This window comes from Phaethon lepturus, unplaced genomic scaffold (genome assembly GCF_000687285.1).
Source record: "Phaethon lepturus isolate BGI_N335 unplaced genomic scaffold, ASM68728v1 scaffold8695, whole genome shotgun sequence".
NCBI classification, from domain to species: Eukaryota; Metazoa; Chordata; class Aves; order Phaethontiformes; family Phaethontidae; genus Phaethon; species Phaethon lepturus.
In genome coordinates, this window is record NW_010539821.1 from 10,288 (window position 1) to 37,637 (window position 27,350).

The 27,350-nt window shown below is 35.2% G+C and overlaps 1 protein-coding gene across 1 annotated transcript; it reads left to right on the forward strand.

The window, feature by feature from the left end:
• Positions 1-7,019: 7,019 nt before the first annotated feature.
• LOC104620884 (alpha-mannosidase 2-like) lies at positions 7,020-25,378 on the forward strand (the record flags this gene model as incomplete). Its single annotated transcript, XM_010287233.1, has 7 exons — positions 7,020-7,185; positions 9,128-9,358; positions 9,469-9,591; positions 17,632-17,746; positions 21,485-21,618; positions 22,729-22,870; positions 25,245-25,378. Coding segments are annotated over 7 exons (1,045 nt in total), but the record flags the coding sequence as incomplete, so codon positions are not given.
• Between the last annotated feature and the right edge of the window lie 1,972 nt (positions 25,379-27,350).

Genomic DNA, 27,350 nt, shown 5'->3' on the forward strand with positions numbered 1-27,350 from the left:
GCAGAATTATTCTATCTTATGTGTGTTACTGTTTTTGCTTCCGTTCTGAATATGAACTAGGAAGAAAATTATTATTTAATTTTTGACAAGTGTTCATGCAGATCTCTTTTACATGTATTTTATTTAAATACATTAAATAATTCCTTAGGGGCTTATGGACTTTTTAACTCAAAATTAATTGACAAATTGATTTCTATGGTCTTTGGCAGGGTTTGCCACTATTAAATGAAAGTTGTGAGCCAAATGGCATTGATAATAGCTCAAGATACACAGAGGCTTAGAGTTCAGTGTTTGAATAACATGTATTAGAAAAAGTATGATTTGGATGAAATCAGGAGAACTTCTTAGATTTCATAAATAAATATTCATGTGTCAGAGGGGGAAATGAGGATGGCTTTAAAAATACCTGCAGAGTCAAATTTTCTTTAAAATAAGCATGAATCAGACTTCAGTATACCTTCAGAAACCTTATTGGTCACATGATTTTCATGCATTAGATTTTTAATTACCTTGTCCAAAACTTTCTCTGTTACCAAACTCACTTGCTAATTAAATTCTAAATAGGACTGAAAGGTGTTTTGAACTGTGAAACATTTAATGTTGCTAAAGCTCAATTTTAGTAACTGATAGAAGAGTTGTAGAAAAAAGCATTATTCTTCTGTCAAAGAGAATGTCAAGATCATGAGCCTGCAAACTGGCTTTTGATTAGTCTTTTTCCTAAAATAGTATTAAGAACATGGCTTGAGATATTAGAAAATGTCTAATTTTTGAAGAACCAGAGGACCAGCATGACCAGGTGATCTCAGATGATACCGTGAACCCTTTTTTTTATAAAAAATGCAGTGGTTAAAGGACACTTCGAGTTGTATATATGGCATTTATATGGCATGTATTTTCAGAACAGTTATTTTGTAGACTCCTTCCATCTTTAGTAATTCATAGCATAAATGCATGAGAACTTGGCTAGTACGGAAAATAGTGAATGAGGGAACCTGTACTTAAAATGTCACTTTATACTTTTGACTAAGGAGGCCTTGACTCTTCTGTAGGAGACCATAAGAGCTTTGAAGAGAACTACGTAACTTGATAAAACTTTTTTTACCTAGTGTTTTGAATAGATATTTAGTGGAGTTTTTCTTAAGAAAAAGCAATCATTATGGTTAGTTTTTGTTCAAAGTTTTTTTCTGTAGCCCTCTAAAGCAAGGAGAGAGCTTTTAAAATAATGTGAGAGTAATTTTTGTGGTCTAGTCATTCTTAGTTTTATTCTGGATTATAAAATTGAAAATAAATGTCTAATAAATATCTATTTTAACTAGATAGTCTTGGTTGTCTTTGTTCCATTTACCACCATCTCTAAAAACATGGACCACGCTGGGCCTTGTGTAATGAGTATTCATGGGATTTTTTAGAATTCTAGCTTTCTTGGCCTTTTTTTTTTTAATCTTTCGACATACAGCAGAAGTCTCATAATTCAGATTTTTAATGGTATTTTTTGCAGCTAACATGCAAGCAGTGCTTCACGCAGTTTAAATACTAATCCTCAGTTCATTTCCACCTTTAGACATCATTGTTTACTAATTAAACAATGTTACTATCTACTGACTCTTCTCACATCTTTCAAAGTAATTTTTTTTTCTTGAGTATTTTCAGATACAGAACGGTTTGGATTCTCTCCTATCCACCCATTTGATGTCTAGAGAGTTTTTACTGATTTATCATCCCAATGAGATAACTTTGTTCAGAGAATTTTAGCAGTTTTCTTTAGAATTCTAAAATTTTAGTCCATCAAAGTCCATCCACTGCCAAGTCCTCAGAATACCTTTCTATTTGAATTCTGGTTTCTAACCCACCAGTCCTGGTGATTTTTAACATGTGTGGAGTTACTTTAATTCCTTTTCTTTAGGGCTTAAAGCAGTTTAATGTGTATTCGTGATTTTTTTCCCCTCCTTTTCACTCCCCCTGTCCCTTTGACATTTCAGGAGAACTTAAGTGCTTCTGGTCTTTTTCATTCTTCAATGGTAGACTGTTGATATAGTATATCACTTGGCTTTGTGGCTTGTATCTTTTCTCAATTTTGGATGTACTTGTAGCAGTTTTAGCCTCCATAATAGAAGGAGAAAAGAAACTAATCAGCTTCAAAGGTGCTGTTCATGTAACTTTGCATTGAATTTTTGCAGGTATGCCCAGAGAATTGGTTCTGATGAGTTGTAATGGGAAATACTCTGATCTGTCTGTGAAGGTTTGTCAGAGAGATTCTAGTAAAATTGATGAGTCTAAGCTAGACTGTCTCAAGGAATTGGTTCTCAAAGCAAACTTGAATGAAAGTCCTCTACTGAGCAGTGAAAGCTGCTGTCCTAAGCTGTTGTTTAGTCCAAGCATCTTGAGTAGGTGGTCTTCTGAATAATCCTTTGCCATTGATGATCCTCCGACATTTACTAGTAATGAGTTCTGGTTTCTCACATCAGTTGAACTGATCGCTTGTGAAGGCAGCATTGAATGAACTTGAAAAGAAAGTGGCAATAGTATTGCAGGTGTTACCAGTAGATTTGTGTATGTGTCATTATATATGTATGCCCATATGTTTATGCACATCAGTGAAACAAAAAGAACAGTGGTTTGAAACACTAACTTTTCAGTGTAAGAGACAAAATTTGCAATAGCATTCTGCTAGAAGACCTAGATTAAAGCTGTTAAAGATCTGAATCAGCTTTATTTACATATTGTCTGTGAATATACCTACACAAATTTACATGTCATCTTGAAAATTTAATGAAGAAAGTATATGACATAAGAGTGGGACGTGACTTTTTTCAGCTCTGAAAATGTTTCACAGCAAGTTAAATCTTTACTACAGGAAAGACTAGTCAAAATATTCTTTGATGCTTGAAAATTTATGTTTAATAGAAGGGTTTATTAATAGCATATGGTAAGTTATATAGAGAAAATGAACATGCTTTATGAATAACAGATACTCATTCTGGGTTTCAGAGGCCCAGAAAAGTATGAGATGAAAAAATTAAAAAAATCTTCCCAAAAGTGTCTGAAAAGCAGGTGACAGGATTTGCTTTTCTGAAATTGCAAATATTTACGCATCAGAGATGCATCCAATTTAGGATTAAGAGCTCAAATCTGCACCTGTTTCTCATTTTTTGAGGGGCTGAGAGCAGTTTACTCCTGCTCCCAGTGCACAGTTGGAATACGTGGTCTCATGTAAGTAAATCTGCCGTGGTTTTATCTGTAGAAAGTTATATGATTTCCTTTTGTTTCAATACATTTTATATAAGATGGTTTCAGAATTCTTTGATTTTTTGAATAAATGAAAGAAATTATGGCTTAGACACAACCATAGTGGTCTTTGTAAAGGGAGATATTCAGGATAAAATTTTTCATCTTAATTTTACCAGCAGGCGTTAAAACCCCTTCCCCTTTATTTGGACAAAAGATACGAGCTTTTGTAGTTTTCTTGGAGCTGTTGACAAAGACCAGTGATCTGAATAATGAAAGGAAAATAATTGCTTGCTGCTTCTGAAAGACAGTAATATTCATGTTTTTGCCTTGAAATCTGGAACATAAAACCTTTAAATATTGTCAAGTTGCTTCCCTGTGTAAACACAGTACATTAAGCACTTGTACTCTACATTCGTGGATGGCATTCTTTGTAATGATGCAGCTCAAGTGAAGTGTAACTGTTTTGTTTCATATAGAATTTAAAATAGTTATAGTGGAATGTTATTTAAGGGTGGGAGTTGAATGTTACTTCAGAGGTAATGTGATTTAATTATATTAGTCAGTGCTTCTATATATGCACAAGAATTATATCTTACCGAGTAGAAATACTTCAGTTCTGCTGAAATAGAATTTGAAAACGAGATACTAGCATCTAAGCAAAACTCCTGCATTTTAGCTGCTGAAAATCTGCCCTGTCATTACTAGCTTTATCTGACTGCCTTGTTACTCTATATACACATAATGCACTTATAATACATTGATTCAAGAAAGTATAAAATACATACCTTGGTACAAGAGCTTTGTTTTATCTGAACGTGAAAAAAAAATAGTCTGGTGAAATATTAATGATAATATGGCAGTTCCTAAGGTTGTTCATCATGGTTAAATTTGTCGTGTGACTAATTAAAGTTGTGAAACATATTTATATGGATGGGAAGGTGAACAAAGTTTCTGGAAATATTTTTACATTAATATGTTCTTTGTTTGGCAGATAATTTCAATTTAATGAGGATGTATGGCATTACTAGTAATGAATTGTATGCATAAGCAGCATTTTACATGGAGGCATAAGAATTGAGACATTCCACTATGTAGAAAGAATAAATAAAAGGGTTTTTTTTTAAGGTTCTGTTGATGGATGAGACTGGCGATTTATTCTGAGCTTTGGATCATCTCTTAGATCTATATTATTTTTGACACAGTTCTTACACTCTTCTTTCACAGTGTATGAGGAGTTCTTAAAAAATATTTAAGTACTTTTTCTTTGTCCTACTTTTTAAGGGCTCTAGACTGAGAGCAGTGTTAGCTTAGTTTGCTTTTGATTCAACAGCTGTTTTTAAAAAACTATGTTAACATTTAAATTAAAATCTTAACAAAAAAAAGACAACTTCAGTTAAGCAAAAGTGTAAAATGATCTCGGAAAGACTAGAGGAGTCTCTCACAAAGTCTTGCACAAGTTCCTAAAGATTCCAAAAGCTGACCAAGAATACAGTTAAGTATTGTGTTTTCTAGTAATCTAGGAGTCTTCAATATAAAATAGGGCAAAAAAAGAGGTTCCCAAAGCGCTTTTGATTGTGCTAGAAGGCAACTAACCATAGTTAGATGCACAAATGTGCAAGGAAAATAGTTGTTATGCACAGAAGTCGTGATTTAACAATAGTTCAACATAGGAATCTTCATCTAAGAAGTTAAAAGGAAAATAATTTTATGGGAAGCTCATTCAATGTATGGCAGGTAATCCACAGGTTGTTGGTAGAAAGAGCTAATAGAGCCTCTGGTTTATTCAACTAATGGGAAGTTGGAGTTGACACTTCCTACTGAGTGTGAGGTAATAGGGAAGTAGTGAAGGGCTATGAAATTGAACAACTTAAGTTTGATGCAGAAAAAAAGAGGGAGCCAATGAAAAGATAAGGGGAAAGTGGTAGCCTGGTAAATGTTCATAAGGATTCCATGATCTGTACAGCAAAACTGCATTTGTTAAAATGTGAGTAGTGTTGCAAAAAGCTCAAAAGGCGGGACATAAAGAGAGTAGGTGAGATTTTTCAGCAATATGGAGTGTGAAGAATTTTCCTTGTGTGTTTGTATTGCATTCATAGTTTAGTGGTGGATGAACTCAGTCTCTCTCACTTTACACCCAAATTATGTAGAGTCCTCTCTCTCAGAATAAGGAGTTAAATTTGTACTTCCTTATTAACTCTAAGCAGTTTGCTGCCTTTCCGCCCTGAAATTTTGCTTTTTCACTATCTCCAAAATTTCTCAGCAGTTTTGTCCACTGCCTGCCAGAATTTATGGTGCCAGGGGAGACCTCACTCTCCTCTGGCATGTGTGTAGAGGAGGGCTACCCTCAGTCTGTTTAGAGCTGATTTTGGAAAAGAGATTCAAGGGTTTAACTGTGTAACTTGTTAGCAGGACCTTAGTTGTGCTGTAGTGCTAGGCTAGCGAATAATGGAGCACAGAGCATTTAAATATATGGGTAAAGAACCTAGAAGACTTACAGTCAGAATGTGAGATTATGGAAAGAGGTTCAAACTACAGGTGATGTTTAATTAACTGGAGTCACAGAATGAGATTTCTAGTTTGGTGGAAGGAGACAATTCTAGATGAAGCATTTTGACCTGTGAAGGTTGTAATTGAATTTGAAGTTTAAGATGTGAAAGGAAAAGAAAGAAAATCATTGACAAAACCCTGAGGAATCTGCATAGAAAATGGAGCAGAGAATGAGGAGACAGAAGAAATGCTGGAGTGATTTGATAAGTAAGAAGTGGATATCATGGAAACTGATGGAAGATGAGATTTCATGAAGAAGTAAACTGTGTTTTACAGCAGGAAGGATCAAGGAGGTAGAAGATAGAATATTGTTTCTGCTGTGTATCTAAGAAGTTATTAGAAATTTGGCAAGAACATTTTTCATTGTTAAATACCATTTTTTTTAAAGGGTAAAATGAATGGAGGAAAACTTCAGGCAACAGTTGTAAATAGTGCATTCTTTGAGCTTGGCAATGAAAAGGCAAGAAGTACAATGGTAGATGCATGACCACAAATATTCTAGTATTGTTTTGTATTTCTATAACTTACAATATGCCAATCTGTAATAAAAAGAAGTATATAGGCTAATAAAGTTGCTCTGTTCAGTTTCAGGGATCATTCTTTTGATTAGTAACATAATCAATGTTCAAGTGGAAGAACAAGCATATTATTACATAAAAATTAGTTATTACATATGTACCTAATAAAAAGATCTCAATGTATATGCGGACAGTTGCCATAGGGAATTCTAGTAAATTATAATTTAAATAATTTTCAACTTTCCCTCATAGCAGAGAGAAACTAGTTGCTTTAAGGGCTATATATCAGATATATATATACACAGCATGCTTTTTTTCATTACTTCATTGTTTCTAAATTATGTTAAAGGGAAAGCAACTGTCAATAACAATTTAATAGTTCAGCCTGAAAAATACATTTAAAGTGCCCTGAAATATCTCAATTCTGCTTGCAACTGTTAATAGCAATTCTTTAGTAGTTAAGTTAGGAAACTGATGTATTCTTATTGTAAGGTGTTTTCAAAGTTCCTTGGAAAAATAATATCATTAAGAAAAGAAGTTCTGCCAAGAGTTGATGTTTAATATCCATTGTTTACTGGTTATGTTTTGCATATTTATTTGTTGTGGTATGTACCTGTTGTTCTGACATTGTTTTAATGCTCTGTGTAGAATTTATGTGCAATAATATTAAATCTCAAGGAAGAAGCTTATTTGTCAAGAGGTAATTTGGCAAATATGTTTTTGCAGGTACCTTTTAATATATAATCCTGTGGAACAAGAGCGATTTTCAGTGGTTTCAGTCAATGTGAATTCACCCAGAGTTAAATTATTATCTCCTTTGGGAAAACCTGTTACTGTCCAGATTAGTGCTGTTTGGGATGGAGCAACTACAGTATCACATGAAGCGTATCAGGTATGCTACTTTAAAAGCATTAAAGTATTTTTTTGACAGATGTTCTAGCTTCACAGTTGAAGAAAATGGAAAGCATAATTCAAATATTGGCAATTTTGTCTTCTGCAGATAATGCCATTAATTCAGTCATTTTAAAGAAAAAAAAGAAACATATATATTTAGCACTAATGTTTCTTAAACTGATAAATTTTTAAACTTTTGTGATACGGTGTATTACATTTAAAGGGTCGGTTCCAGCTGCCTGAACAGAAAATACAGGATGTGTCTTTTCACCCAACTTTCTGAAGCTGCTTTTTCCTTCAACTGATAGTCCATACACACAGTCATACAGTTTGTATGTGCTTGAGCACTCCGTTTAGAAGGTTTTGTAAATGCAATGTCTTAAGCAGTTAGATTCTGATTTTTTTATCTTTTTTTTTTTCTTCCAGATGTAGAGGCTGGATAGTAATCTCCATTACTTGTGTACTCAAGCTAGACAGATGACTTTGAGTGCACCTCTTGGTTTTGGTTTTAAACAAAGTTTTTGAGAATTTTGAATCATTATAGAAGATTGTCCTCAATGATCGTGCATCAGAAACTGTATTTTATTAAATACTTAGTGATACAACAGTACTATATAAGCTCTATCCTTTTACCTTCAGGCTTACATTCTTAGTCTGATTCCTTTTGACTTGGGGAGTCAAGTTGAATTTGTTTCAGGATAACATTCCTGCAAACATAAATCAGTAAGTGTGTCTCAGTTGTCCTCTAAAGGGATAATTACTGGTAATTGTTCTGGGGTAACCTTGGCCAGCAGCTCAGCCCCACACAGCCGCTCACTCACTGCCCCCAGTGGGATGAAGGAGAGAATTGGAAGGGTAACACTGAGAAAACTCAAGGATTGGGATAAAGACAGTTTAATAGGTAAAGCAAAAGCTGTGCATGTGAGCAAAGCAAAATAAGGAATTTATTCATTCCTTCCCATCGTCACACAGGTGTTCAGCCATTTCCAGGAAAGCAGGGCCCCGTCACTCATAGAGGTTATTTAGGAAGACAAACAACGTAACTCCCAATGGCTCCCCTTCCTCCTTCTTCTCACAGGTTTTATTGCCGAGCATGATGCCATATGGTCTGGGGTATCCCTTTGGTCCGTTGGGGTGAGCTGTCCTGGCTGTTGCCTCCCAACATCTTGTGCACCCCCAGCCCTCTTGCTGGTAGGGCAGCATGAGAATCAGAAAAGGCTGTGATGCTGCATGAACAGTGCTCAGTGATAGCTAAATCATCCCTATGTTATCAATACTGTTGATATCAAACCATAGCACCATATGAGGTACTACGGAATAATTTAACTCTATCCCAGCCAAAACTAGTATGATACTTAACACTGTGTGGGAATGGCCTGAAGAAGATGAAGAAATAAAATTCTCTATCTGTACCTCAAATTCTAAGCAAACTGCTTTGGAGATCTTCCTTGTATATTACTCTTCAGTACAGATTACTTTATAGCTCCTAAATAACCAACGACTAAAAATGACACCATTGCCTTATATTTTCCTATTTAAATTTCCGGATTTTTAAATGCAACTTAAGTGGTAAGTAGGGTCTGTGTGCACTTGATACACATACATCTTTAATGCACAGCAGATACGCTCAGAACTGCCTATCAATGCTAACATACTGTTTTAATAAGATTAAAAAAAATCATCATTTCATTAATGTAACAGTGATCTTGATGCAAAGCAAATTAGCGATACAGCCATTTTTGTTTTCTATTTCCTCTTAACATGCTTCAGCTATTAATTTTGGAATGTCATTTGTAATGTCATACTCATTTATGGAATATGGGAAAAGTTTAGCTATCCTAAAATCATTGAAGCAAAAGGAATTACTCTGATTATAAATGTAGTATAAAAAGTTGATACTTCGATGTTTTCAATAATGACTGCTTATTTGCTACCAACAGATGTCTTTTGTGGCACACCTACCACCCCTAGGGCTTGGAGTTTACCAGCTTTTGGAGGTTCAGAGTTCAGAAGCAGTTTTAGCAGACTATAACATATACATGAGGAACAGCAGGCATGAGAAGCCAGACAGACTTTTCAAGATAAAAGAGATGCAGAATTCTGTGGATAATATAATCTTGGAAAACTCTTACATGAAACTGTGGTTTTCTGGAATGTCTGGATTACTGGAGGTATCTTGCATTGTATTTTTAAACACTATGTTTTACTTTTTTAAGAACTTCTGTTCCTATTCACATAAACCTAAATGTGTCAACTATTTCCAACATGATTTTGTCCTTAGAAAATAAATACCAAAGAAGATGGTAAAAATCATCCAATGAAGGTGGAGTTTGCTTGGTATGGAACTACAAGTAACCGGGATAAAAGTGGAGCTTATCTCTTCTTACCAGATGGAGATGCCAAGGTAAATCTTCTGTTTGCAGAGATTTTAATCTTGAAGTAACTTGAAGCATTCTGCAAATACAAATCGGAATAGCTAGCTTTCCTCAACACTGAAATACAGCTGTGTGGCTAGAAATAATTACATCCATTATTGAAATGATTGGCAGAACTTCATAACCCTGGATTTGTGTACTGACACAGAATTAACTTGAAAGAGTAAAAATGTGCAGAATATTTATGATTTACCAAAACACTTAAATAAGATGGTACCCTTACAAGAAATACAGTGAGATGTGACTATTCACTATCAATAAAATAAGTTTACTTTCACTTCCTGTGGTGAAAATGTATAGGACATACTGATTGATTTCCTTGTTTATTCATTCTTCCGATTCTCAAATTTCTTTACTGTGAATGAGGAGCATCCAGTTCAGAGTGTAGTACTTTTCTAGCTGATGTTAGCATATGTAGTTTAATAGAATAATTGAGATACTGAGTCCCAACTGATGAATGTAAAGATGGAGAAGCAATCAACTGTGCTGATTTAGTTGTCTAGGGTTGTCAGTATTTTTAGCTGCGTAATTATTAGAGGACAACAGCATACTGCTATTAGTTTTCAAATTGGAAACTGTTCTTACACTGACTTAATTACCATATGGAATCTACTGTATGACTTTTGGAACTGGAAAGGTGATATTTCAGAAAGCAAATGGTGAAATTGAGAAAACTTAAGAAGCTAGCTGTTTTGGAGCATACTTCTTCTGCCCAGTTTCTCCTGGGGAAACTTAAGTTGCATGCATAAAGCAAACTGGGAATTCTATGTCTACCACTTCACAAATTAAGCAAGGGTAATCTTTTTTTGTGTTACATGTGTAAATCAGTCTGGAATCGGACAGAACAGTTTCCTTTCCTTTTAGTAGTCTCTCCTAGAAGTTTTGAGTTCTGTGAGTTGGCAGTTTTAAACCATGTACTATATTTAGTCCCATAATTGTTTGCATCAGTTATGGCCAACAGACTTTACTTATTCTTAATTTTTAAACGTCAGTGGTTTTGATTTGTGAAGATCTGAACGATATCACTTACGGTTTTTAATTTTTACCTTTCATCAGCTGCATGGTCACACTTTAATCTTATTTTAGATGCTACTTAGTTTCTTGCTTATAAAAACAATAATCACTAAATCTAACAGTTATATGATTTTTACTACTCTCTTGAATTATTTGTTTTATAAAAACAATCTGGACAAATGCTATGGTTTGAACAGAAAAAGTTTGTCACATGACTGCAAGCACAGTTAGAAACTAAGGTACTTATTGAACTTTTATGAAAAATTAAAGTACATTTTTAGTTAACATTTTAAAAGGGTAATATGTTCAGCTTTTGCAACTTTTTATAAAATAAACATGATATCATGATACTTCTAAAAATTCTGCTTCATTAACATACCATAAGGCTCATTTGGCTTGCATTTTAATAACATTAATTAGGTTGTCCCATTGGGAATAACAATGTAATTTTATAGTAGTTTCTAAACCAGTTTGAACTAATGATTTCTGTCTTAAAAGAAATGCCATCTGTTCAGGGTTCTCAGTTTGAGGTGGATTGACTGTCGTTTCTAAGTCCCTGTGTGGAGTAGTGATAGGATGGATTACAGGCAGTTTTCTTGAATTTTTTTTTTTTGGCTAGGTGTTTTTTTTTCCTATCCCATTCACCCTATGTATTACTGCAAGATTTGCAGACAGTAATTGTATTTGATGTTGTGTCATTTTCCTTTGGTATCAGTACAGTTATATGTTCTCTCTGCCTTTTTTAACTGATTGTTTTGTCACCTGGTAAGTCTTTTGATCCTTTCCTTATAGTTCTGCAGTACTGAAATTATTTTTCCTCATCTATATAATCGTCTCTCTTACTATAGTGCTTATATAGCCTTTTTGGTCTTGGGTTCTTCTGAGAGTTTAATTTTGGAAACTTGGTGCTGTAACGTGCAAGGTTTGCAGGCCATGACTTAAAGCCGTGTCAGTTTAGGACACTTGAGACATACAGTGCACCTCTGGTAAGCAGTAGGCTATTGTGAGTGGATATCGTGTTTTCTGCTGATGATGGTCTGTGTACTGGAATGTACACAGATCTGAATCTTTTGAGAGGTTCCTTGGATTAATCATCTTGACAGCAGACCTAAAACCAAAAAGAGCACATTATTGCTAAGACGCAGAAAGCCTCTAGTACAAGCACGAAGTTGGATATTGGCAGAGACATGGATTAATGACAGTGATTTACATGGTATGGAATAGGAGGTACACTGAACACCCATAACTCTTTGTCACTGCTCTGGAAAGAATAGCTGGACTTAAGGCTCTACAATGTTTGCCATGGTGCAGCTAGACAGCGCCCAGTAAGACCAGTCTCTGGGGTTGTTGCATAGGGTCTTGACAATGGATGATTCTGTCTCTGAAGCATGAAAGTGTTTCAATGGCAGCCTCAGGTCAGGCCACCAGTGCAAAGTCCAGGGCAAGGACCGAGGCTCCATGCTGCAGCTGTGGCGATATGGCAGTGCTCCTACCATGTCTTTGTATTTTCTGCAAAATAGAATAAAAGCAAGGTGCCAGGGAAAAAGACAAGCAGTATCTTAATTTTTTAAAACGCCAGTGCTTCTTAACTGATTAACAGTGTTATCAAGGTTTGGAAGGAAGGAACTTCCCTGGATCTCACAACAAATGCAAACAAAAGCATCCTGCCTATGAAGCGAGAACATGTTTTTATCGCTTGTGATTTTGTGAAGGATGGCCAACTCTGTAAAGCTGTTTAGATCTGGGGGAAAAAAAAAAGAGTAATCAAGAAACTCTGAAACAGTTAAATGTCTGTATTTTCTTCTATATATTCAAGACAATTCAGTGTATGATGACCTACTTTATAACCATGTTCAGTATCAATAGGGAATAGAACAAAGCAGTTTTTTCCGAAGAGTCAGATGCTTGTGGGATCAATGTGAGTGATTCATTTTCTTGTTCTACAAATCAATTTTTCAGTATCAAAGTGGACTTTTTTGATAGTCCCAGACTGGGAAATTGTGATTCTCCCTCAGGCAGCTGTGTACATGTATGTGCTAGTTGCTGTAGGTACTTATGTACTAACAGAATGTATAAGAAAAGAGATTTATTTTTTTTATCCTACAGGGTCTCTAGTACTAGAGCTTTTCTACCTTTTTTCCTCTTCAGATTTTTTCTCCATGGTTGCACTTCCTTTACTGACAATGATCTCTGGCTTGTATAGCTGCAGCTGCTGCTACTAGCTTTAAGAAACTTTTTTTGTGACAGGTCCTTTTTTAATATGTCAGGATTACCTGTTGCCTCTACTTCTCAGAGAGGAACACACATCTGAGTTAGGTGAATGCTTGGCCTTCAAATCTAAGGTATAGATAAGATAATGGTATCTTTCTGCATTTTTATAAATGAGATGGGGATGTTCCTACTGCTGAAAAGGAGAGAGACTATCCAGTTAGAGGATCCTTCTGTATCCATTTTCAGATCTTCCCTCTCAGAAAGGCACAGAATCCTCATTCAAGTGTAATATCCTTACCTTTAATGCTTCCCATGTTTCTGTATGCCTGATAACAGAAAGAGACAAGTATGCAGGCACGATTACTTGGAGGGTGCTCACAACCAGCTGCCTTTTGAAGTGTCTGTTCTTTCCTTGGTACTATGTATTTTCCTCAAGCATCATATCTATAATCTAAAAATCTCCCCTACATACTGGTGGGGTTGTTTTTGGAGACAAAAGTTTTAAAATGGCAACTGTTTCTCTTCTGACATGTAATTCTGAAAACACAAATTTCAAGATCTCATAGTATCTGATTTTATTATTTTTTTCCTCCCAAAGCCCAGTCAAAAAAACCCAACCTGCCAAATGAAGCATAGTCTGCTATTGAGAAACAACTTTTATTGAAGGCTTTGTCTTGACTATTCTAAAATCTCAGGCATATCAATTCAGTCTGTGTTAGAAAACTTTACTGTGGGCATAGTTCGTTTATCTTCCGCACCAACAGTATGCTGCACTGCCAGAAATTTCTAGGCCACACTACGATGGTTAGCAGTACTTCACTTGACTACAAGAGGAAAGGCTTACTGCCCATGCTTCATGACTTCAGGCTGCAATATGCCATGACAGCTTCTATGCAAGCCAGTAAACCTTTAAGTAAAGGCATCTCTCCAGTTGTCTCTGCCCCTTGGCACTTTGGCACCCAATTTGATGCCAAGTATTTTAAGATATCCTAAGGAGCTGTGGGATATTATTTTGCTCCAAGTATTCTTCCTTAAAATTTCTAGCTGTTTTTTTTTTACCTCCCACAGGAGGTTGTCACATTTCTTTTGAATACGAGTACTGAAAAATTATTTCTGGACCCTTTGACCCATAGTTCTGTTGTCCTGTTTCTGAAAATACTGCTTTCCAGGCTCAACAAAACCTTTCACAGCAGGCTGCTGAATCTTGTACAATGGAACTCATTCCACTGGAGCTGAGGGGAACAGATTTTACAGGGCCTTTTCATTTTAACTGTTTAGGAAGTGGAGACTACCACTGCATATGAAACTCAAATATTTTTATTCCTAATAAAAGGTCTGACTAATCATAAAATCTTTCATGCAGGAAGGTCATTTAGATGAAGCTCCCACTCAAAGCAGAGTAAATACTAAATTCAGACCAGGGTTTTGTCCAGTCAGTTTTGCAAATAGCTCTGTCATTGTTCCATCCACTCAGAAAAGAAAGTAGTTTCCGTCTGAGTAGTAAGAGGCTTGTTTCTGCATTTTAGTCACACTTTCACATCAAAACTATCTTTATACTTTTTCAGAGCCAGGACCAGGAACACTTCACAGGCTTCTGTGCATCTTACCAAGGAGCTTTACAATGATACTAGAACAGTTGCACTTTCAATGCATAAAGATGTTTTCCTGCTAAAAGCCTGATGCATTGGAATGTTTTTAGTGTGGCAAACCTGATCAATAATCTCTTTATAGGTTCTGAACTCCGTATGTCTCCAGATGACTATCAAGAAATCACTTTCTAGGATTAGTGCTTTTCTAGGCACTAAATATGAATTAGGAGGCTTCCCTGTTCTCTCAGTACCATATTTTTTCTTCACTTTTCCTGTTTTGCCCAACAATCAGGAAGCAACAGGCATCCTGAAGAACTCAAGTGTACATCGTAACTCCACTTTTTGTATCAGAAAGAACTTGTCTAACCCCCAAAACCACATGACAGCTTGTGTCTTTGTAACTCTCCTTCCTTATTTGTACCTTTTGCCCCTCACTGTGTCTGAATTAGAGTCTTACAAAATGGTTTTGGTACATTTCTCTCAATGCATGTGCTAGTGGAATCACAAATTATGATTTTAAGAAAAATCATTAGTTTCAGACAATACCTGCAAATTTACACTTAATTCCTTTTCTTTCCTATCACCTTATCTTTCTGTATAGTTCAGAATGGTAGGTATGGTTGCCTTTGTCTTCAGCAGGGGGTCTGATCTGGCTGCATGTGCAACTTGGATACTCTGCTGTGTGAACTTCGTGTTTGTGGCAGTATCCCAGAATCTGAGAGTTGTTAAATACATCATATGGGAACAACGTATTTTGGTAGTTTTGTCAATGTCACCATCGTCTTTTATGCTAGCAAGCTAGATGGAACAGAATTCCTCCAAGTACTTTTTTTTTTTTTACTTTTTGTTTAAAAAAATTAGTTCAGGTAATTTTTTTTTTCTTTTTTTAATAAATGCACAGCCTTTTGCATTCCTTTGTCAGTCATGCAGCATGTTTCCATTTTGCTGGTTTGGTCCTGGATACCTCCAGTGAGAGCCCTAGGGAGAAATGTTCTTACAAACAACAGAAATAAGCCCATAAGATAGGTGTTACTTTGCTAACAAAATGTATTTGGCAGGCTGCTGCTAGTTAAGTAGTACTTTCCTTGGTAATAACTGGCGAGTGTATTTGCTTGGCCTGAAAACTTCAGTTTCTCAGTTCATTTTCTGAGAGTTCCTTTAGCTGCTGTTTCATTCCTTCATTGCTAACCTGAGGCTCTTCATGTTGCCCTACCCTGCAGCTAGGATTTTGAAGGTTTTGTTAATTCCACCTTCCTGTCCATAATCCAGTTCCTTTGTGGGACGTAATCTAAACATATACTTCTAGCTGAATGTTGTCACAGGTTAAATGAGTTTGTCTTCTCTACCTATGTGTGATAGATAAGCAGATAGATAGCAATCTCTTCTGCCAGAAGAAAGGGGAAGATTGAGTCTACAGTTACTGATCTTGGCAGTTTTTCGTGGAAATAAGAGAAACCAAAACCCACTTCAAATTCTAACCTAAAATCTGATCTTCAAATTTCCTTTATCCCAGCATATTAATTCACCTAGCTTTCCTGTCCTCCTAATACCATACTCTTCCTGTATTTCGCAGCTAGCAAATGTGTTTTGCATAATACATAACACTTGTCTGTCTTACTGACAAGATGAGATCCCTTGGAAGTATGCCATCTTTTTTTCATGTCAACTGTTAAGAAGTACAGAAGTTTGTTTACTCATTTTGGTTTTTGTACTGATCAACTGGATAAAACATTGCTGTAAGATGATCAGCAGAAAAATCCCTTTCTCCCTAAAACAACCCATCCTACCAAAGTGTAAGCAACTATGATTCCTCTATCGAACTCCTGTACAAAGTATTCCTGTAGTTGATAGTTGCAGAGTTGCCTCCTGAAACTTGAGTTTTTATTAAACAGTGTTCTGTCTGAAGCCTTAAAAATAAGATCCCTTTCTGAGCCTTAAGAATAGAAAGGCAGGCTTTTAGTCTTTGAAAGTTTTTTTCAGTTTCTTCTTTTATACAAATACTTCTTGAAATGTTCTCTGTGAATATACATATAACTATATGCACAAACAAGAAGATAGGACTATACGTACCTCTACTTGCTGTTTTCTGACATGTTCTGTATGTGTGTAATCTTGATTTCCTCTCTTCCTCAAGACACATTTGATCTTTGATTTCCTTGCTTGAGAAGAAAGAGCTTACTCTGTCCTTCTGACGACATCAGCACATACAGGAGAACAGCCACCCTCTAAGAGCTTCCTGCTTAGATCCCTCTGAATTACACACTTTTCAAGTATTTTGTTGGGTTTTTTTGAGTGAAGTCTATTTATTGCTGTTGCCCTATAGTAGTAATTGCATATCTTGTGTTTTCATTTTGGCTTTGTACACACTTGATATTTAACCCATTTTTACCTTTGTAGTCATCCATGTATTTCTGTGTAGTGTATACAGTTCAGTTTGGGATCAACTGTTTTAAAGAAAAGTCATTGTTTGCTTAGCTGAGATTTAAAATACTGTGACTACATGGAAAATAATTTTCTTTACCTCTTTGGTTTGACTATAGATATGCAAAATTTCTACTAGTCTTTGAGAGACATCAGTAAGAAGCCAGTGTCCCTCTTGAGGTTTCTTAATGGTTCCCAGCTCTACCCTGCATTCCAGGGGGCTCCCCTGGCAACTGTAGCTGCTTTTGATGAAGCAAAATCTTCATTTTTCACTTTCAAAAGGCTATGCAAACTGATCCACAAGACAGTGTAGAGGCAGCTTTCTTCATGCAGTGTGTAACACTGATAAAGTAAACTATAAGCAAAGCAGACAGTTAAACCATCTGCCACAGATTATGAAACTACAGTATTTGATTACTGGTTAGCAAGTATAATTTTGCTAGCAAAAAAGCTCAATCCAGATGTTTGCAATATTAGTACATTACCATGTTTGTCTATAGGCCTTGTATCCATTAATCCTCATAAAATGCCTGTGAGATATGTAATGAGGGTTATCCTAACTTTAGCTAAAGGAAAAGCGGGGCTCTGAAGAGAAGTTGCTCAATTTCAGATTAGGAGTAATTTCTTAATTCCCAGTTTTTAGCCTAGACTTAGAGAACAGTTTAAAAAAATTAAAATACTTTAAAATATTTATTAAATACTTTCATTTATTGACTCTATTTTTATGTAAAACTTTTAAAATAATTATTCTAACTGTCTATTTTATTTTGGTAGCCTTATATTTTTACAGATCCACCTACCGTAAGAGTTGCTCATGGAAAGATTTTCTCAGAAGTTGTATGTTTTTTTCACCACGTGACACATACCATGCGACTGTATAAAGTCCAGGGTAAGAGTTGTGAAGATTTGTCTCTATCAGCATTTATTTGTCATCACTACAGTCTTGGATCATACCTGTCTTTTTAATGTTTAAATGTGCTTCTGAACTAGTGCAGAATTCCTCAGACTGAAGTCTATTTACTAGGTTCAATTCAGCATGAACCCTTTCTGAGCTTTATGCTAGTCCTTAAGCTGGCATGCTTAAACTCAACAGATTTGTTGGCAATACCTCTCAGTATTAGGAAATTTTATAGTATAAATTAACCTACAAGGGGATCCTAAACTTTACCAGGTCATCTGAATGCTGTAAATTCTGAAAACAAGAAAACAATTTTCAGAAATATTTTGGAGATGATGTAAAAATGTAGTTTCTAGCTTCAAACTTAGTGATGAAGGTGCAACAATATCTGAGTTGCAAAGAATGTAAAGTCAACACTTCAGCACTTGAAGGAGCTTAAACATGTTTTGTATTAGCATTACTTTTACTGTAGGTGTCAAAATTGACTGCACAGTTTTTAAAATCTTATCATGTTTCATTATTTTTCTGAACACCTTCAAAAACAAATAATGGAGCTATAAGTACTTTGAAAGTCTCCCTTGCTCTTTTCCTTATTCCTTTTAGGTTTCAAAAATAGTATTGCCATCAATACATACTTTGCAGTCACACAGAACTGATCTGTTTGATTTTTTTTTTTATTATTATTATTTTTAGTTGTAATATATTTCCCTTTAGAACTAAAATTGATTCAAACGCTTCATTTTTTTTCTTACAGAACTTGATACTTGGAAGTTTGAAGTTGCTAGAGTTAACCCATATGCCATTTACTGATCACAGTTTAGTTGCCAACTTGTGTGATACAGCAATTCTAGATCACATTCCTTATGAACAAACCAAGATGTTGTATAGTAATTTGTTGTTGAAGAACCTGAGGAAAGATGTTTATATTCAAGTTTATATTTTTTGGTTTTATGTGACCAATATGTTAAATGGGCTTAGATGAATAAAAAGGTACCTTGTGGTCAAAATGCCAAAAATGTAAAAAGAAAGTTACTTTGCTTTGTGGTTTTTCAGTAACTTAAAATTCTTAGCAAGGAGGGGACTTGCATAAGGAGGATTGTTTATTGTAGTGAAGGGGAGCAAAAAAAGCCTGAAAAGTTTCTCTTTTGGCTAGGGTGAGGTTCGTTGTTTTTTTTAAAACAGGTTTTTTTGTAATACTCTCTTTTCTTTAATTCGTTAGTGAATGACTACCAGAAGTGTTATACTTCGTTGTCATTGAAAATCACTTGTTTGCTAGTTCTTAATACATAAGTTCATCTTTCTCTTTGAGTGCACTATCTAGTTTTTTTGTGTCTCAGGAGGGAGGGGGGCAATTTTTAATTCATCACACTGTTTCAATACTTATACCATTACCTATCCAGTATCATGGTGAAGTCCTGTACCATGTGTACAGCTTTTACAAGGAAAAAGGATGCAATTATTTTATGTTTTCTCTGTGTATTTTTATGACATGTTTTCATTTTAATTTCTTCATATGAAATTGCCTTTTTCAAAGTTTAAAAATCAGTGACTTTGCATCATAGTTTTGCTGAGGTCTGTTACCTGGGCTTTGTAAGGAAAATTATTTATATAGTATTATTTAAATTAAAAAAGTATCTTGAAGTCTTACTAAATATGTACAGTAACAAAGCATATGGAGAGAAATAAATGTGTATGTATATACATACACTTTCTTTTTACATAAAGACCTTATACTCCTGTTGTAACCTACCTGCTTGCTAGGGGTGGAAAGCCTGATCATGTGGTTAATCTAACGGTTGCACAGCACTTCCAAATCCTATAGCTTCTTCAGCAGTTTTGGTAAAACACTGCTTTTTCCACTTTTGGCTTTAGAATTCTGTTGATTTTGAGCAGTAAATACTCTGGCTTGACAACTTTGTTCAGCTGTTGACTAATGAGTGAGTTTTAAAATTGACTACTTCCATTGGCATCTGGTTTTGACATCAGCATGATTTTCTTAGTCTTTTTGTCAGAAGCTTCTATGTTTCGTTATCTTTGTAATTGTATTTTTGTTTTAACTCAAATTATGCAGTGGAAAAGAGCTGAGAGTAATTCATGGTTTGGTCATTTTAAAATTGTAAACTGAAATATTGTGTCCTTGTTCAATGTATTTGTGCTTTAGTAGCCCTACTTTAAAATGATTAGAAAATGTATAACTAAGGGCATCATAAGTGGAGCATATAGATCCACTTTTTCCAGACTACGTCTGGGAAAATAGAAGTAATTACCTGAACTGAATGTTTTGCATTTAGCATGCAGTATAATAGCCATTGGTAAATGTTAACATTTTAACAGTTGCTGGTATTGCTGCAGGTGGCATTCCAATTTTTAAAAAAATGAGGAAACAAATACAGAGCTTGACATCCTCCTCATGCAGGTGATAAAATCACAACTCTGACTGCATTTTACATACTAAACAACAGCATAAAAATTGAAGCAGGCAGACACTTTCAGCATTCCATTGTGTAAAGGTTTGAAGTGTTTGGTGTAGAATTTGACAAAGAGCTTCTTAAGGAAACTATTCCAACATGGTCTCAAACAGAACTGCTGAAAAGTTGAAAACTATATGTGTAGAAGGAAAAAGAAGTTGTGCTAACCTCTGTGTGTGTGGTTAGGAATCTAGTAATTTTATTTGAAGATATTTTGTCCTTCTACAAAAGTTTTTAGAGTTCAGGAGCCCAAACTGATAAGCATGCATCTGGGTCTTGTGAGCTGACATACAGTGAACTGTTGAAAAAACATAAGTATTTATTATGTAAGATTTCTAAATACTGTCTGCAAGTTTTAAAGCACTAAGTTGGCCAATCAGTCCCTCACTTTGTACCATCTTTTCTTACAATCCATCAGAGAAGCACAATGTAATTTAATGTCACTACAAAGAGAAATTTCATATCTCTCTTCTGCTTGGCAGAATTCTTTTCACAATTGTTAGTCCCATTAGACTACGGAAAGGGTAGAAGTGGTCATGCTGAATGATAGTATGATTCCAGTCCAAACTGTCTCAAACTGTTTGAAAAGGGTCAGGTTATTATTAAAGTTATTTAATTTTCAGTGCAAGGCACTGTAGAAAAAAAAATCTCACTGAACATCTGTCTGCATTTTTAGATACTTAATCCTTCTTTTAATAAATGGGCATCTTTTTTTCCCTGTCAACAAAGACTTGTGTGCTGGTTGTGGTCATATCAGTTTGCAGTTTCTTAGTTCAGTCTCCTTAAGGAAGATTCTCTCTGTTTTGGTTAAAACAGCCTGACCAATTTCCTGCTTAGTGGAACAGTTGCTGTCAAGAAGCTCGTAACTTCATTCTTGTCTGTGAATTGTGACAGCCTTACAATTCAGAAGTGAATGGCTAGGTCTTGCCTCCAGCATATTAGTTGCTGCTAAAGACAGCACTGAACAGTTGTGTGCTGTTTCCTACTGATTTACCGGAACCCACATTCATTCTTATGAATTGCTTCTGTTCTACTTCAGTGAAGGTTTCAGAGTGTCTGTTCAATGAGTACTGAATTAGAAGTACTGCTATATCACATGGTACATAACTGAACTGTCTTCAAATATCTAGTTAAATGTAACCGAAAAGGAAAACTAGCAGGGGAAAACTAGATCACTGTGTTCTGGGAGCATAGTCATTCTTACATATGTGGCAATAGCTTTTAAAAATTGAGAGATTTTAAATGCATCTTTTTCATGTAGGTTTGGAAGGCCAGTCTCTTGAAGTTTCCAATGTTGTGGATATTAGAGGAGAATATAATCGTGAGCTTGCAATGAGAATTTCATCTGATATAAACAGTCAAAACAGATTTTATACTGATCTTAATGGATATCAGGTAATCATTGTCTATTAATTATAAAAGCCTAGGGTCTCAGTTTTCAACTGTCTTAATACTTCTGATTGTAGAGTTTGAGTCATATTTATAAAACTCTCATGTTACACTCCACTAATCATTTAAAAGGAGAAAAGCTTTAAAATGTATCTGTTGTAAAATTTGATTTAGACCAGATGAAGCTACAACTGTTTCTTTCAAGGAGTTTGCTAAATAGTCCTTTATATCCTTTTTAATGTAAGAATTGTAATACAGCAAGTTATGACAAGACACCATGTACTTGCTTGTGTATCTGTATGCCTTCTTTCCCCTCTGCTTTAGCACAGGGGGAAGCTACCCTTTGGGTAGCACAATACTGCATGTGCATAAGGTCCAGCAACTCAGACCTAGAGAACAATTGCTTGCTGCTGTGGTGGAAATAAGTGATGTATTTTTGGAGTGTAATAACTTGTTCTATTGGTAACGCATCTGATGAAATACAGTGTGACTATTTTCTTAACTTGGACTGCACAGCACATACAAAAGAAGAAACGTTTTATTTTTCTTACCTTCCTTCCTTACTAAAAATAATTTGCAAATACATTGAAAACTGTGCCTGTTGAGTAAGACACTACTGTTTTTCCAGTTAGTGTGTAATACTGCATTTTGCTGCAGACAGTAAAGCGAATATTTAAACATGAAAATAATTTTAATACTATTACTCATTTGTCAGGTACCATTCAAGAATTCCACTAGCACCTTAAAAAGTTCCCATTATAAACCAACAATTCCTTTTCTGCTACCTTGAATCTATTCATTGCTTGCTCTCTAGAGGAGAAAAAATTTTCTGTCATTCTATAACTGTGATTATTCCTTTTTTTGTAGGTTCCCTTGATGAATCTTTCAGTTTTTTTTTAAATATTCTTTGATCTAAAAGTACATTGAAGTTATCATTTCCAAAGCGGTAATTTTAGCCACAAATCTCAAAAAAGCTAAATAATAGTCACATGAATACTTTGGTGCCAGTTGTCAATCAATGCTTCTAAAGTACATGGGATAAACGTCTGAAAAGGTCTTTGAAATTTAAATGCATAAAAATAATGTATTTTATTGAAGTTCATGTTCATACTGCAGATTCAGCCCAGACTGACGATGAGCAAATTGCCTCTTCAAGCTAATATCTATCCTATGACTACAATGGCTTATATCCAAGATGTTGGCGTTCGTTTGACACTTCATTCAGCTCAGTCTCTAGGTGTTGCAAGCTTGAAAAATGGTAAGTATAAGATGATAGATGTTATAAAAGCCTATCCATCATGATTGTCGGAAATAATTTGTTCAGATTACCATACCTGCTAGCATTTGAAGAAAGGAGATAAGTTTCTTCAACTCTGACAAGTTTTAGAATATGTCCATAAGGGAGGAGATAGAGGTTGTTCCCACATGAGATCCTATCATCTGCAGTGGAAGATCTGTCTCAAACTGGAGAGAGAGAAAAAACATTACGAAAATGACAAAATGAGCAATAAATTGTCAGAACCAGGATTTTTCACTCAAGAACTCTGATGGAACTCAAGAATGAAACTAAGTGGTTTATTCTCTTTTGTACTGCTCTGGTAGTAGATGGATAAAGTGATGCTAATCATGTGTTTTGATTTGTTTGTTTGTTTGCTTTAGGGTAGAAAGAACTAGTCTTAAGGTATTTGCAATATAGCCTAACATCCCTGTCAAGGAAAACAATAGCAGCTTTTTTGAAGACTAGAATTAGTGAAATAAAGGATAAAAATGACCCTGGGTAAGAATCAACATATTTATTCTGAAGCAAAATCATACCTCACAAATTTAATGGAGTACTTTGAAAGAGCTGATGAATATGTTGACAAGAAAAATCAATTCATATTATGAATTCCGAGAGGGACATAGTCTTGTCCCTCACAGCAGAGAAGGCTGTGATGAGTGGCCTGGAGGGATGGAAACAGAGGTCAGCTGTTCAGTCTATACTGCTACCAGAATGAGGAAGCATAGCCAGGAGCAGGCAAAATAAGGTATATAATTTGTAATTAACGATATATAATTCCTTGCTGTAATATAGTGTGAGTTTAAATTTACGAAGTTTTGAAAAATAACTGAATGAATACTTAGAAGAAACAGGCCCATCAGAAACTATGCCAAAAAAATCTACTTCCCAGTTTCTTTTCAGAAAGTCATATTAATGTCTATTCTGACAAAAGGTGAATACTGTACGAGATTCATGGCAGTATTAGCAAGCCTAATTCATTTTAGGGCAAAGAATTAATGCTGGCCAATAGACTGAAGCTTTAATGAAGCCATAGTAGAAAATATCAGTGTTTTTTTTCCAAGACTAGCTGATACAAGACCCAAACCACACTTTTTTTTCATGCCTTCCATTGCTAGAAGCCAAATTCCCTTTGGCCTGATCTTGTGGATGAACTTGAAACCACCAATGTTTGTAGGCACTAATGACATAGAATATTGTCACTAAAGAATGTTGGAAATAAGGTTAGGTAGTTTCAGATCTAGATCTTCTATGTTTTGTTCGAACAGCGATCCTCAAAGATGATCAATTTGAGGCAAAACCCTAGCCTTACACCTTAATTCAAAATGGGAGTTTGTTTCTTACTCATTGCCAGCTGACTTCTGTCAAAAGAAGTTTTCGGGATTTTTTGTAAAAACAAAATCTGTTTTTACTTGAGGGAAGAACAAGTATTTAAGAAAATTGGGTAAGTATATGTAGAACACTGAAGAATTATAAAAGAGACCACTTTACTAAGCAGCCTTTTCTAGTAGCTTAAATTGTGCATTTCTTATTTAGGAAACAAGTACTTCAGTCCTCCAGTTTTATTTAGGAAACAAGTACACTTGTTTGAAGATTCAGTGTGCAGAGACCGTAACAGCCTTAATTACATGCCCTGAACTGGATTCCCTCTGGAGAGACAAACTTGAAAAGACAGGAACTTCATCTTCCATAAGACTATTTATGATTTAACATCATGCTTAAGGGGCTATTCTGAATGGCAATGCTACAGTTCAGTATAAACTCAGAAATTCATACTCAGTGTTCATCTGGTGCAAAGTTCTTTTCTACTCCCACAAGTGAAAATACCCTTACAAGAAGGAATGATTGATAGTATTTATATACTCATATTGCCTCCCTGGTTTTTCTTCTGCCTCCAACTGTAAAGTAAAAACAAAAAAAAAGAAAAAAAAAATCTATTTGTGAGGTACACACTCTTATGCAGTGTAAGATGAAGACAGCTCCTTTACAGAAGGTCTCTCCATACAGTTGAAGAGACTTGGGGTGATTCTTCTCTTGATGTTCCAAGTATCCTTGTTACAAATAATAGTTAACAGTAATAACTTTTCATGCTAAACTTCTATTTAGACTTTTATGTTAAAAAATTTTCAGGACCTTCTCCTGAAAGGCTTGTGAAAATTTTTTGGAAGGTTATAAACAGCCAAAGCCCAAAGGTATTAACTGTTTTCCTAATCAGTCCTAACAATATTGATCTGCTATTACTCTTCCATATGCAAGAGAAAAATTGTGTTTATATTTTAGAGTATTTTTCTTATGTTTAATAGAAGCTTTACATATTCTCGTTACCAGTATAATCCTTGTATTGCTCTTTTAGGTCAGTTGGAAGTCATCATGGATCGTCGACTTATGCAGGATGACAACCGTGGCCTTGGACAAGGTGTCCAAGATAACAAGATTACAGCTAATAACTTCCGACTTCTGCTGGAAAGAAGAGATGGAACTGATATGGTAGAATTCACTGTCTGGTTTTTTTTCTGACTAATTAAGATATAAATATTTATTTCTGCTGCAGCAGCAGTGAGCTCAGAAAAAAATTATTCCATTAGCATTAGAACTAAGGAAACATAGCTTCCAAGGGAGTTTTGTCAGCTTGCTTGCAAATTGTCATTGTAAAGACTTCATCTTTCACTATTCCTCATACAGATACCTGCAGTACCAACTTTCTCACTCACACTGCAACAAATCACTGGGGTACAGTTGTGGAATTCTCTTCTTTTTTCTTCCTATTTTTTTTCGTACTCCTCTTTTTTTTTTTTTAGTAAAGTTTTAAAAAATTATTAACCAGTGAGACTTCTGGTTCTTAACAAAGTTGACTGAGTCTGGAAAAAGGTTGACAAATTATTTCAGATGAATGGGTGGAAAGAGAAAACATTTGATAAAATTAATTTTCTTAGGAAGTAAGATTTAAGTGGCAATATTTACATGCCAGATATATAAACCTTCTCACTTCATTATGATTCTGGGAAAGTTAAGACCATTTTGGTGTAAGGTGTTTGTATGGGGTTTTTTTGTACTTGCACAGATGATCTGTTTGCCTTTTTCTGTGTTAGTCTTTTGAATAACTCTTCAACTTTCATTCAGTTCTTTGCATTTTCTCTCTTTGCTTTTTTTCCTATCATTTTTGAGAAGGACAGAATAAGAAGTACATCTTCATATTGAGGCAGTAGAATCATGATGACAGCACTGAGTATATTTTAAAATCATCACATAGCTAAAGATGAGAGGTTGTATACTGAGTTGGTAATGAATATGTAGATAAATTGGAATTAATTCTAGTTTATAATGGATGTCATTAACTGCTGTGAGAGGATGATAATATCAAGCTTAAAGCTAATTTCCACCACTTAATGATTGACTGTTTTTTTTCAGGTTGTACATGTCATTATGATTTTCTAGTTTCTCATCCTGTATAACACAGGCAGCATATTAACTGCATTTATCAGTGTGGTGTGCAAATATCTGAGCTAACTTGAAAGAAACTGACTTAAGTTTTGCAGTAGTGTAGCTTTGACGACAATGAGCATTGCACAGGTTAATCTACTTTCACAAGAAGAAACTTGCAAAGAGATCTATACTGCACAGAAAACTTCTTTAGTACCCAGAGTAATTTGTGTTATATTAAATTAGAATGTGAAGCTGGTGAGTAAGAATTACAGGACATGGAAATCTATGTTTACATTAGCAAATAATTTGAAACAAAAGGAGCAGATCAAATCAGTTAGTGCCATGGTGCTTGCATTGATACTGTGTGCAGTTTTGGTATTTTCCTTAGAACCATAAAATAAGTCACTGAAACATATCTCTGGAAGTCTTCTAGTCCTGTCACTGCTTAAAGCAGGTCTATTTTTGTATCACAATGGAGTTAGAAAAACTGTCCAAAGGGTTAGTCATCCAAGTGAACATTAATGGAGATGTGAAGGGTTAGCACATGTTAATGCATGCATCCAGGGGAGCTTCTTGGTTACTTCCTTCTAAAAAAAACTAGTCCGTGCACACTGAGACTCCCCTGCAAACTAGCACAGTGCCTGGTTAAGTGGGGTTAGCCATAGGTTTAATTTCATAATGGCACTGCTGCTTCAAAGCAAAACACTCCTTTGGAAAATAGTTTGAGGTTACCTCAGAACAAAGACAGCCTAAACAACTCTGAGATTATTTGGTTACTGAAACGTTTACATGTGTCTTTGCATACATTTACCATTTTTTTGGGATACCAGTCAGATCTCAGCTCAATAGAATAACAATATATTTCCCTTTTCTTATTAAAATCCTCTTCCTTTCCTCCATTTTTGAAAGATTTTGTGCAAGTTGATGAAAATCTTTCAAAGGAGAAGGGACAGTTGCCTGCTACCATCAGAAATTTTGAGGTGTTTTGAGCACCTGTGTTCCACCTTTTACCTTCCTTCTCCCTGACCCTTCCTGC